This window comes from Phocoena sinus, chromosome 1 (genome assembly GCF_008692025.1).
Source record: "Phocoena sinus isolate mPhoSin1 chromosome 1, mPhoSin1.pri, whole genome shotgun sequence".
Classification (NCBI taxonomy): Eukaryota; Metazoa; Chordata; class Mammalia; order Artiodactyla; family Phocoenidae; genus Phocoena; species Phocoena sinus.
In genome coordinates this window covers 96,313,242-96,324,153 of record NC_045763.1, presented here as the reverse complement: position 1 = coordinate 96,324,153, position 10,912 = coordinate 96,313,242, and the positions used below count along the sequence as shown (strand labels likewise).

Here is a 10,912-nt window from a genome sequence, read left to right as displayed (position 1 = left end):
GCAGCAAGAGTTCAAGGTGGCAATATTTAGCGATAAATAATTTAAACACTATTTTTGGTTTTGAGGGTCAGTGGCAGTAAAAGGGGCAGTTAGGAGTCCCCCCCCGCAAATTTAAGAAATGAGAATGCGCTGCTCAGCCAGCACTAGAGTTCTGGGGTCATGTTCCACTAAGGGTCCCAAAGCTTAGCCCAACTGGTGCAGCTGAGGACTGAGATTAATTACGCTCAAACCCGGGCCCGTCGCCGACGCATGCGCAGTGTGGCCACCGTGGCTCCGTGGGCGTTTCACAGGCTATTTCTCCCCGGCAGGTTTTTGGGCTGTCAGCTGAAGGGCTCGGACTGCGACGCCGAACAGTTCCGAGCCTGAGAGGGCAGAAGGAAACTATCTCTAAGTGAAAAACACCTCGCGTCGAAATAGGCTTGTGGGGGGCGGGGGGCGGGCGGGGAAGGGTTTCAGCAGGCGTCTCCACACACTCACTTTAAGGTGCCAAAACATCTTTACGAGCAACTAACTTGGAGGAACAGGAACTATCTGTGGGAAGAGAATTTAGAGGGTGGAAGGGGGTGAGGGGGTAAAGATCTCTGTAACTTTAAGCGTTGCGTTCTCAACATGCCCTTTGCCTTTTTTTTTTTTTCTTTCCATTTCTCTGGGGAGTACGGATGCCCCAATTAATCCTTGGCACCTCTCGGACCCTTTAAAAACTGTCATTGCCGTTTAGGAGGTCCTAACAGGAGCCCCCACCGGACTACATTGTTCAGACGCGCTCTCCCCAAACCGGGGAGGCGTCCGGAGAGAAGATCCCCGGGCGCCTGGAGCTGGGTGAGCTCCGCCAACCTGAGGGCTCGTGGTAGGCGGGGGCCCTGGGATCCCCTTGGCTGCCACCGCCCCTCTCCTCTCCCCTCCCCTCCCCTTCCCCGCCCGGGCCGCCGACCCCAGGCCAGGGCGGCGCGCGCTCTCCCACCCGCGCCTCTGGGGATTCGCAGACGGCAGCGAGACTGGCCGGCGCGCTGGGCATGCTCAGTCGCCCGGCGCCGGGCTCGCGAGTAGGAAGCCTGTGCTCGGTCGCCGCCGCCGAGCCGGCCCGGGCGCACGAAGAGCGCGCGGGACTCGCTTGCAGCGGCGGTCGGGCGGCGGTGGACCCGGGCCGAGACCGGAACCAAGCCCCGCGCGGGGCACCCCGTCCGCCTGCCGCGGCTCCTGCTCTCTTGCACAGTCGTACACTTGCAGGAAACGGGCCGACCGCGGCTGGCGTCGGGGAGGCGGAGGAACCGCGGCGGCCGCCGCTGCATCCTCGCCGCCTGCCCCGGCCCGGCAGCGTCCCGGAGCCGTCGGGCATGGAGCCGTGGAAGCAGTGCGCGCTGTGGCTCATCCACTGCAAGGTGCTGCCCGCCAACCACCGGGTGACCTGGGACTCGGCGCAGGTGTTCGACCTGGCTCAGACCCTCCGCGATGGAGTCCTGCTCTGCCAGCTGCTCAACAACCTCCGGGCGCACTCCATCAACCTGAAGGAGATCAACCTGAGGCCGCAGATGTCCCAGGTAAGGAGGCCGGCGCGGGCGCCTCCGCCTCCAGCCGGCAAATCGCATTAATCAGCCGGGTAATTTCTTTGTGTAAATGCAAACATCTAGGTGCGTTCGGTTTCCCCTGCCTCGCAGCCTTCTGCTTTGCGGGCCACTTTGGCTTCTTGTACCTTGGCTTGAGATGGTTTAGCTCTTTAGCTGAAGGCTAGGGCCCTGCGTCCTGAGACGGTATGAGGATTTAGTAAGGGCTTTCTGTGAGGCGGGAACAAGCTGTCTTAGGGTGCCCTGCACCTACCTGTGTATGTGTGTGTGTGTGCGCGCGCGCGCGCGTGTGTGGCGGGAGGCAACGAAAGGAATTTGATCCAGCTCTTTTATAGTAACGATGGAGAGGCATGAAAGGAGCTGATGGGGGTAATTTTGCCTTTAGTCTGTTCTTTTGCTTTGCGTTTCGTCCCCATGTTTTCTTGAAAGCGGAACCATGACATAAAGAGGACTCTAGGAAGTGGAGGGCGTTCCGGTACCGTTATCTGTACGGGAATGACACTGGCCAAAGGGCGGAAAAGGGATCACAACAAGGCGGCTGCCCCGAAAGCCCCCTGAGCTTGTGGCCAGCTGGCAAGCTACATGGTTGGGTTTATAGCTAGGCTTAAGCCATGTGAGAAGGAGCAAGTCTAGTCTCTCCCAGCAGCGACAGGAAACGAGAAGTTTCGCTCCAGATTCCTCTTTCCTTCATTTGGTGGTTGCTCAGGTGGTGTGGTGCACTCTTGGCTCCTGTGGCTGGAGCCTTTCCTGGAGGTGCCTCTTTGAGGGGTTAAAAAAATGCAACTCCGGAAGGCTGTGTGCACCCTAGAGTAAACTCAGAAGTCTCAACTCAGTGGAATGGTAGTTTGTTGGTCCCGTCAGAAAGTTTGCATGCAGAAAGCTGTTAAACACAAGTCAATACATCTGTTTTCTCTTTCAGAATGTAAAAAACCACTTTCAACTTACAAGGGAGAGGAAACAGTCCCTTCCATGACACACTTTACCACTAATCCTGAATGATACAGAGCCTCAGCTATTTAGCAACCAGAACAGTGCCTTTTACAGCGGAACTGACTTTATATAACGAATAACTATGTTTCTAAACTTAGGGCACACACATTCCTCTCTTCTTGATGTCAGCGTTTCATCAGGGCCTCTCTGCACCTCAAATTCTGCATCCCTTGCCTGTCTACCTTCAACCTGCTGGTTAGTGGTCCCCAAGAAAGAACAGGCTTGTAAGTGGTGAGAGCCATATGGTTTTAGAAGTGAGATAATTTATTTCGTACTCTCCCATGAGCCTGGGTGGTGACTGCTAACTCTACGGACCACTTAAGTGTTGTCCCAATTCAGGATATCCTGCCCAAGGGTTTAACAGACATTTCCATTAAGCTGGGAGTTCTGTAGGAAGCTGCAGGTGATTATCCAGTCTGCAGATTCCCATTTTCCACCTGGCCTATGGCCTCAGGATGCCTTGGCCCACCAGCAGGGAGTACAGTACTGTGCTCATGTCCTGAAACTTCAGTTGCCCGGAACCCCTAGGGGCTGTTCAGTAAGTTGTTCTCAATAATGAAGTATTCTGGACAGCTGAGGATCTTCCTATTTCAAGCTTCTAACCTTTACTTGAATTGTAACAATGGATGAAATTTTTTTCAAATTTTTTTTGCTCTTTCTTCCCCTTGTGGAATATAGTAGATGTAATTTAATCTTTCTGTTGACAAAGGATTGTCATTATAAGCATCATTAATGAAAATTGAGCACATATGCTGCTCTAAGAACTCTATTCCCTACTGGGAGTACCACAATGAACACCTCAGGATCCTTGCCCTAAAGGAATTATTACACTGTTCTATCATATAAGCCACCAGGTTATAATGAACTAAACAGCTGAATGACCTTCCTTAGGCTGTTGTGCTTTTGGGCTCTTAACCCTAAGCATTCTGGTTCCAAATTCAATGCAGTAATTTTCTGTGAGTGCGGGCTTCTCCCACAAGTGAACCGTGGAAAGTTAGTACCTGAATACGGTGATGTCTCTTTTTGTTGCCTTCTTGATTCTTGGCCACATTGCAGAGAGATAAGGTTTCTGAACAGCTGAGTGCTGGACAGGTGAGCTTGTATTATAGAGGTTGTCCTCAAATCCTTAAATGAGATTTAGTGCATGTTTTCATTAAATACTTCATTGATGTATTTAACATGCCTACAGTGACCAGCAGATACTATGCACTTAATAGGTGTTCACTATTAGCAAAATTACTTAAAACTTTTTTTTTCTGCTATTGTCACATTAAGAGTAATAGGTTATAATCAAAATTTTAAAACGGTTGCAAGGTCTACAAGTTCCTTTGGGCTGACATCTCTATTTCTGCCTCTAACTACTCATATCTTTCTTGGTGAAGGTTCTGGCTGCTTCTGGTTATAAGGCTTCTGTGCCATGAGCTCTATCCATACTATATAGTGAATAACCTAATAACCCAGTGAAACCCTGACATACGCCCCAGCAGACTTTACTCTTCTGAATTTAGAGCTGTCATTACTAGTATTTGTGGCTTTTGCCATGTCTAAGACTCATTCTGTCCATCCAGCTTAGGTTCTGTTGAAGACATTAACTTGAAATAAACGATTTCCTTTTAGCGCCTGATCTTCTGAGCCAGGAAAAAACTGGAGACTCTCAGTTCAGAGTTTTGTGGTATTTGAGACTGTTATGAACAGATGTTGACACAAAAAATTTTAGCGTATAGATGTCTTATTGTTTTTAAGTTTTCAGAAAGAGGCTATGAATAGCCTCTTTTAATAAGAGTGTGTACCTCCAATGAGTGGGATTTATTCTACTCTGTTAGCCTTCTGCCTTGTTTGTGTTAAAAAATAATAACCCTGCAAATAATTAAACAATTTTAGGTTTGAATCTTGGAGTCTTAAGTTAATCAGTTGTCCTCCAAAATAAAATTATAAATGGGACCCCGATTCTCTTACTTAGTAATTGTTCTTTTTGGCTGTGGACATCAGCCTTTTTTTGGGTCTTGCTATGTTGGGAAGAGGACAATCTTCTTTAGTTCAAAATAGGTCCTTTTTTTGTAACCCTGATTTAGATTTGTTTTTATTAGTTAAGGTGGTAACATTAATCACATTTAGTTACACATTTAACATATTCCTTTTATTATAAAGAAAAAAATTAAATAAAACCCAGATGATCCATGAAAATCCACACAATCCATGAAATCTGGTCTCTGTATATACTAGACAGATTTATTTTTCATCTAAAACAGTGTTCTAGCTAGGATACCAAGCACATACATGACATTGGAAGAGAAGAGCCTTCTTGTGCTAGTTGTACTGGGGGTGCAACGTGGAAGACTGTGGGTTGTGGGCTTGATGTCACTTTTGGTGGTTAAGAAGTTCTCCATAAGTGCCTATAATTAACCATGGATGTATCATCAATGAAATTATCTTAATCTTACTATTTTGTAATTTTAAATTTTGCTTTATATTATGTCATAGGATGGGAATAACACATTTGATAAATTTACTGACCACTATGTACCGTGTAGGTAAACTTCGAATTTTCTTAAAATGACTTATTCAGGTTTCAGGGGTTCCTTGAACAAATGTTTGTTCCTACTATGTGCCAGGCACTGTTGTAGGCACTGGCATGGAGCAGTAAACAAACTCAATGGAGTCCCTGCCCTAAAAGGACTTATATTTTAGTGGGGGACAATAAATAAATAAATGGCTGTAGAATGTGATGTGCTGTGAAGAGAGATGGACCTGGGTGAGGGACTAGAGGGAAATGTGATTTGATTTTATGGAAGGTAGTCAAGAAAGGCTTCTCTCAGGAGATGCCAATTGAGCAGGACCTGAAGAGAGTGAGAGAAAGCAGGAATGTGGATGTTTGGGAGAAGAAAATTCCTGGCAGAGGGAACACCAAGGTCTTGAGGTAATTAAATGGTGGGTAAACTGAAGGAACAGCCAGAGGCCAGTGGGCTGGAGGACAGTGAGTGTGGGAAGGGGTCGTAGGGATGAGGTGAGAGGGCAAATGGGGGCCAGATTTTTAGGACTTGTGGGCCATTGTAAGGACGTTCACCCTGGGTGAAATAGGAATCACGTGGCTTGACTTACCTTTTCAACAGGGTCACTCTGGCTGCTATGTTGAGAATAGACCACAGAGCAGCCAGGATGGAAGAGTCAGGCTAAGGCCATCATTCGGGCAAGTGGTGGTGGCGGCTCTGACCAGAGTGATAGCAGGGCAGGTGGTGAGAAGGAATCCAACCCTAGGTATATTTTGAAGATAAAGCCAGCCAGGGTTTATTGATGGAATCAGATGAGCGGTATGAGAAGAAGAGAGGGGCCAGGAATAAATCCAGGGTTTCTGGCCTGAGGAATTGAACTGATGGAGTTGCCATTTACTGAGATGGAGAAGATGGGAGGAAGAAGAGCTTTGGGGGTTGGGGGGTAGGGAGAGGGGGAGGACAGTCTGGAGCTAGTTATGTCTGAAATGCCCAGCAGGCATCTAGATGCTGAGCAGGCAGCTGGAGAAATTGGAGATGGGAGAGGAAAGGTTTGCAGTCATCAGGGTATAGGTGGTATTTAAAATCTCAGCACTGGGCGCCCGACCCCCACCGAGGCCCAGACCGCAGCAGGCTCCTCCGGCTGCCGCTCGGTTAAAAATGGTTGCCAGGATGGTTTCTACCATGCTGTCTGGCCTCGTGTTTTGGCTGACATTTGGATGGACTGCAACAGCTGCTTATAGCCCGAGAACCCCTGACCGGGTCTCAGAAACAGATATCCAGAGGCTGCTCCATGGTGTGATGGAGCAGCTGGGCATTGCCAGGCCACGGGTAGAGTATCCAGCTCACCAGGCCATGAACCTTGTGGGCCCACAGAGCATCGAAGGTCTTGGGTTAATGTGAGTTAATAAATGTGAATTTCTAGAATGTCTCTGAAGGCAGGCACCTCAGTGTGAATTGGAAAAGTCATCAGAGAGATAAAGAAAGGTTAAAAATAAAAGAATGATCAAAGATTCACCAGACAAAACAACAGAATGAGAGTGGCAAAGCTAATCGAAGAAATATGTATCAAGATATGATTTGTCACAGAGCTGGAGGAATAAGGCTCCCAGACTTCAGACTATACTACAAAGCTACAGTAATCAGGACAGTATGGTACTGGCACAAAAACAGAAATATAGATCAATGGAACAGGATAGAAAGCCCAGAGGTAAACCCACGCACATATGGTCACCTTAGTTTTGATAAAGGAGACAGGAATATAAATGGAGAAAAGACAGCCTCTTCAATAAGTGGTGCTGGGAAAACTGGACAGCTACATGTAAAAGAATGAAATTAGAACACTCCCTAACACCATACACAAAAATAAACTCAAAATGGATTAAAGACCTAAATGTAAGGCCACACACTATAAAATTCTTAGAGCAAAACATAGGCAGAACACTATGACATAAATCACAGCAAGATCCTTTTTGACCCACCTCCTAGAGAAATGGAAATAAAAACAAAAATAAACAAATGGGACCTAATGAAACTTAAAATCTTTTGCACAGCAAAGGAAACCACAAACAAGACGAAAAGAAAACCCTCAGAATGGGAGAAAATATTTGCAAATGAAGCAACTGACAAAGGATTAATCTCCAAAATTTACAAGCAGCTCATGCAGCTCAATAACAAAAAAGCAAACAACCCAATCCAAAAATGGGCAGAAGACCTAAATAGACACTTCTCCAAAGAAGATATACAGATTGCCAACAAACACATGAAAGGATGCTCAACATCACTAGTCATTAGAGAAATGCAAATCAAAACTACAATGAGGTATCACCTCACACCAGTCAGAATGGCCATCATCAAAAAATCTAGAAACAATAAATGCTGGAGAGGGTGTGGAGAAAAGGGAACCCTCTTGCACTGTTGGTGGGAATGTAAATTAATACAGCCACTATGGAGAACAGTATGGAGGTTCCTTAAGAAACTAAAAATAGAACTACCATACGACCCATAAATCCCACTACTGGGCACAAACCCTGAGAAAACCATAATTCAAGAAGAGTCATATACCACAATGTTCATTGTAGCTCTATTTACAATAGCCAGGACATGGAAGCAACCTAAGTGTCCATCGACAGGTGAATGGATAAAGAAGATGTGGCACATGTATACAATGGAATACTACTCAGCCATAAAAAGAAATGAAATTGAGTTATTTGTAGTGAGGGGGATGGACCTAGAGTCTGTCATACAGAGTGAAGTTAAGTCAGAAAGAGAAAAACAAATACCATATGCTAACACATATATGGAATCTAAATATAAATAAATTAATTAAATGGTTATGAAGAACCTAGGGGCAGGACAGGAATAAAGACACGGATGCAGAGAATGGACTCGAGGACACAGGGAGGGGGGAGGGTAAGCTGGGATGAAGTGAGAGAGTGGCATGGACATATATACACTACCAAATGTAAAATAGATAGCTAGTGGAAAGCAGCCACATAGCACAGGGAGATCAGCTCGGTGCTTTGTGACCACCTAGAGGGGTGGGATAGGGAGGGTGGGAGGGAGACCCAAGAGGGAGGATGTATGTATATGTATAGCTGATTCACTTTGTTATAAAGCAGGAACTAACACACCATTGTATACCAATTATACTCCAATAAAGATGTTTAAAAAAAAAAAAAAAAAAAAATCTCAGCACTGGATGATATCACCTAGGGAGTAGTGTAGGAAGAAAAGATCAGACGCGTGAGCCATGGGGCCTGCCCATGTGTCAAGGGTAGAGAGATGGGAACCTGTAAGGAGTTGGGAGGGAATGGCCACGGGGAAGGAGAGAAGTCAACAGAGTATGGTTCTAGCAAACCAGGTGAATAAAGTGTTTCTAGAAGGAGTGATTAGACACGTCAAATGCTGCTCTTCAAGTGGAAAAAGGATTGAAGATAGAATATTGTATTAAGCAATATGAAGTTCTTTGGTGACCTTGGCAAAAACAGATTTGGTGTGTGATGGGCAAACCGTCCACTGGAGAAGTGGGGCGAATGGGAGAGGATCTAGACCACGAATATAGACATGTGTTAGGCGGTGATTTTGCTGTGGAGAGAGCAGATAAATGGGGTAGTGGCTAGTAGGGGAAAAGAGATCAAGAGGGTTTTCTTATCATACAGAATTTTTATTTAATACCGATTATTAGAACTCTTTTAAGATTTAGACAAATTTTGTCATGGCACATTTGTATATATGTATATGTGTGGGAAAAATATGTGTGTATATAAGAAAATATAAATGAAATATATTTAATGTGTATTTTCCACGGAGCACCATGTGTTGGTGATGCAGCATTTCTAAAAGAATTCATCACTTTTGTTCCCAGGATTTCCTTCCAAGCTCCTAACACACAGTTGGGTTTTTATTGCTGTTACTACTTCTTAAAGTTAAAGAGAGCTTTATTTCTGCTATACATAACTGTACATTATTTTAAAACTATTATTATATGAGTTTTAGCATTAAGGTGTGCTTCCCAAATGCGTGTCTGCATCCTCCCCCCTCCCCCCACCCCCACCCCAGGTACTGCTGTGTGAAGATTACTGGGTTATACAGAAGAGAGAAAAAAGGCTGTCATTGTCCAAAAAGAGTGGTGTGCCAGTTATATTTTTAGCCAGTCAGTTCCGAAAATAATGTCATTATTTAACCTTTCTTCTCAGGAGTCAGTAACCTTTTTGCCATTTGTTGGATTATTCTCTTGGCCAGCGTAAATTTAAACTTGACACCGATCAAGATCTTTTCATGTGAAGTAGCTCAGGCGTCTTAAGCACTTGTTCTGTCTGCATACTTGATGGCTTAACCTGGGCTCTCCAGGAACCAGAGCCTGGGGTAAAGGATTGAAGTGCTGAAACTTTACTGGTGAGGTGCAGTCCCATGGTTGTCAGAGTGAACAAAATGAGCAAGTGCCGTTTTTTTAAGATGGGGAAAATTATATCGTGTTTGTAATGCAGATAGGATTGATCCAGTCTAGATCACCACTGATTTCCTAACTTTCAAATACAACATACTCTTTTTAGATTGTTTTTCTTAAACTCACAGTGGCAATTTACATTATTGACTTTTCCTTCCCTCCTGAAACTCTTAACTGTCATCACACTATACTCTCCTGGTTCTCTCGTACCTTTTAAATATTTATTTATTTGGTTGCGTGGGGTCTTAGTTGCAGCACGTGGGATCTTCGTTGTGGCATGCGGGCTCAGTAGTAGCGGCACACTGGCTTAGTTGTCCTGCGGCCTGTGGGGTCTTAATTCCCCAACCAGGGATCGACCCCGCATCCCCCTGCATTGGAAGGCGGATTCTTAACCACTGGACCACCAGGAAGTCCCTCTTGTACCTTTTGTATTCCTTCTCAGCTTCCTTTGCTGGCTTCTCTTTAAACATACTTTAAGAATTTTAGAGTTTTCTCTTTCGTTGCCTTTTTTCGTATCCTCTTCCCTGTATCATCTCATGACACTGTGGCGTTACCTCCTTTTCATACCCTGATGGACCGCATGTTCATGGTGACAGCCTATATCTGCCTGTTTTATGCCCCCACCTCTGTGGTTACAGTTACTGCTTGGATGGAGGGATGAGAATCACGTGATCAGAGTTCACTGTGGAAAGTTCAGCGACAGCAGAGTGAAGGATGAATTGGATGGGGTGGAGCTGGGCATGAGAAAGACTCCTGCTGAAGCTCAGTTAGGGGAGGAGGAGGCCAGTGGATGCGAGGCCAGAGAAGGGGTGGGAGTGGAAGCATAGGAAGGAATGAGAAAGATGAGAGAGAATGAAGAGTTGTAATGCACCAGACTTTGGGACCTCTTAGGTGCAGTACTAGTGGAAAGTATCTAGGATGAGCCTCAGGTTTCAGGCTTGGGTGACTAGGGGAATAGAGAGGAGGTGCAGATGTCAAAGGGAAAGGGGCACAATCAGTTTTGGATGTTGAGTTTGAAGTTGTTACTAGTTACCTTCCGTATTCTGTTTCAGGCATCCTACTCTCTTACTAATCCTTCCTTTCTGGATTATTCTACTAATACCTAAAATTCAACAATCTTTTGAACTGTTGGTCCCACCACCTCTTCACTGCCTTCGTGTCTTCATTTCCCTCCTACTCAGCTTAAATACCACGGTCATTATAGTTACTTCCTTAGCTTCTCTTGGCTGGTGATACTCATTTGGGTAAAATATAACCCTGGTTAAATCCAACTCTCTACTTACTCCCTGCCTGCAATTCAGCTGCTGAACCTGACGGGTGGAGGAAAACCCATACCACCTGAGTGCTCTCACTTTAAATTCACGATCCCTGACCTCAGGTGGGCGCCTCAGGCAACCCAGCCATCTGAGTACATGTCTCTAGAC

At 45.6% G+C, this 10,912-nt stretch overlaps 1 protein-coding gene across 1 annotated transcript in view; it reads left to right on the top strand.

Annotated features, from left to right (window-relative positions):
• The first annotated feature begins 949 nt into the window (after positions 1 to 949).
• VAV3 (vav guanine nucleotide exchange factor 3) overlaps positions 950 to 10,912 on the top strand; it is a 406,520-nt gene continuing 396,557 nt past the window's right edge. Inside the window, exon 1 of the mRNA XM_032621142.1 lies at positions 950 to 1,538. Coding sequence (XP_032477033.1) covers positions 1,014 to 1,538 — 525 coding nt within the window. The 5' untranslated portion in view covers positions 950 to 1,013. The remainder of the gene's footprint in view (positions 1,539 to 10,912) is intronic.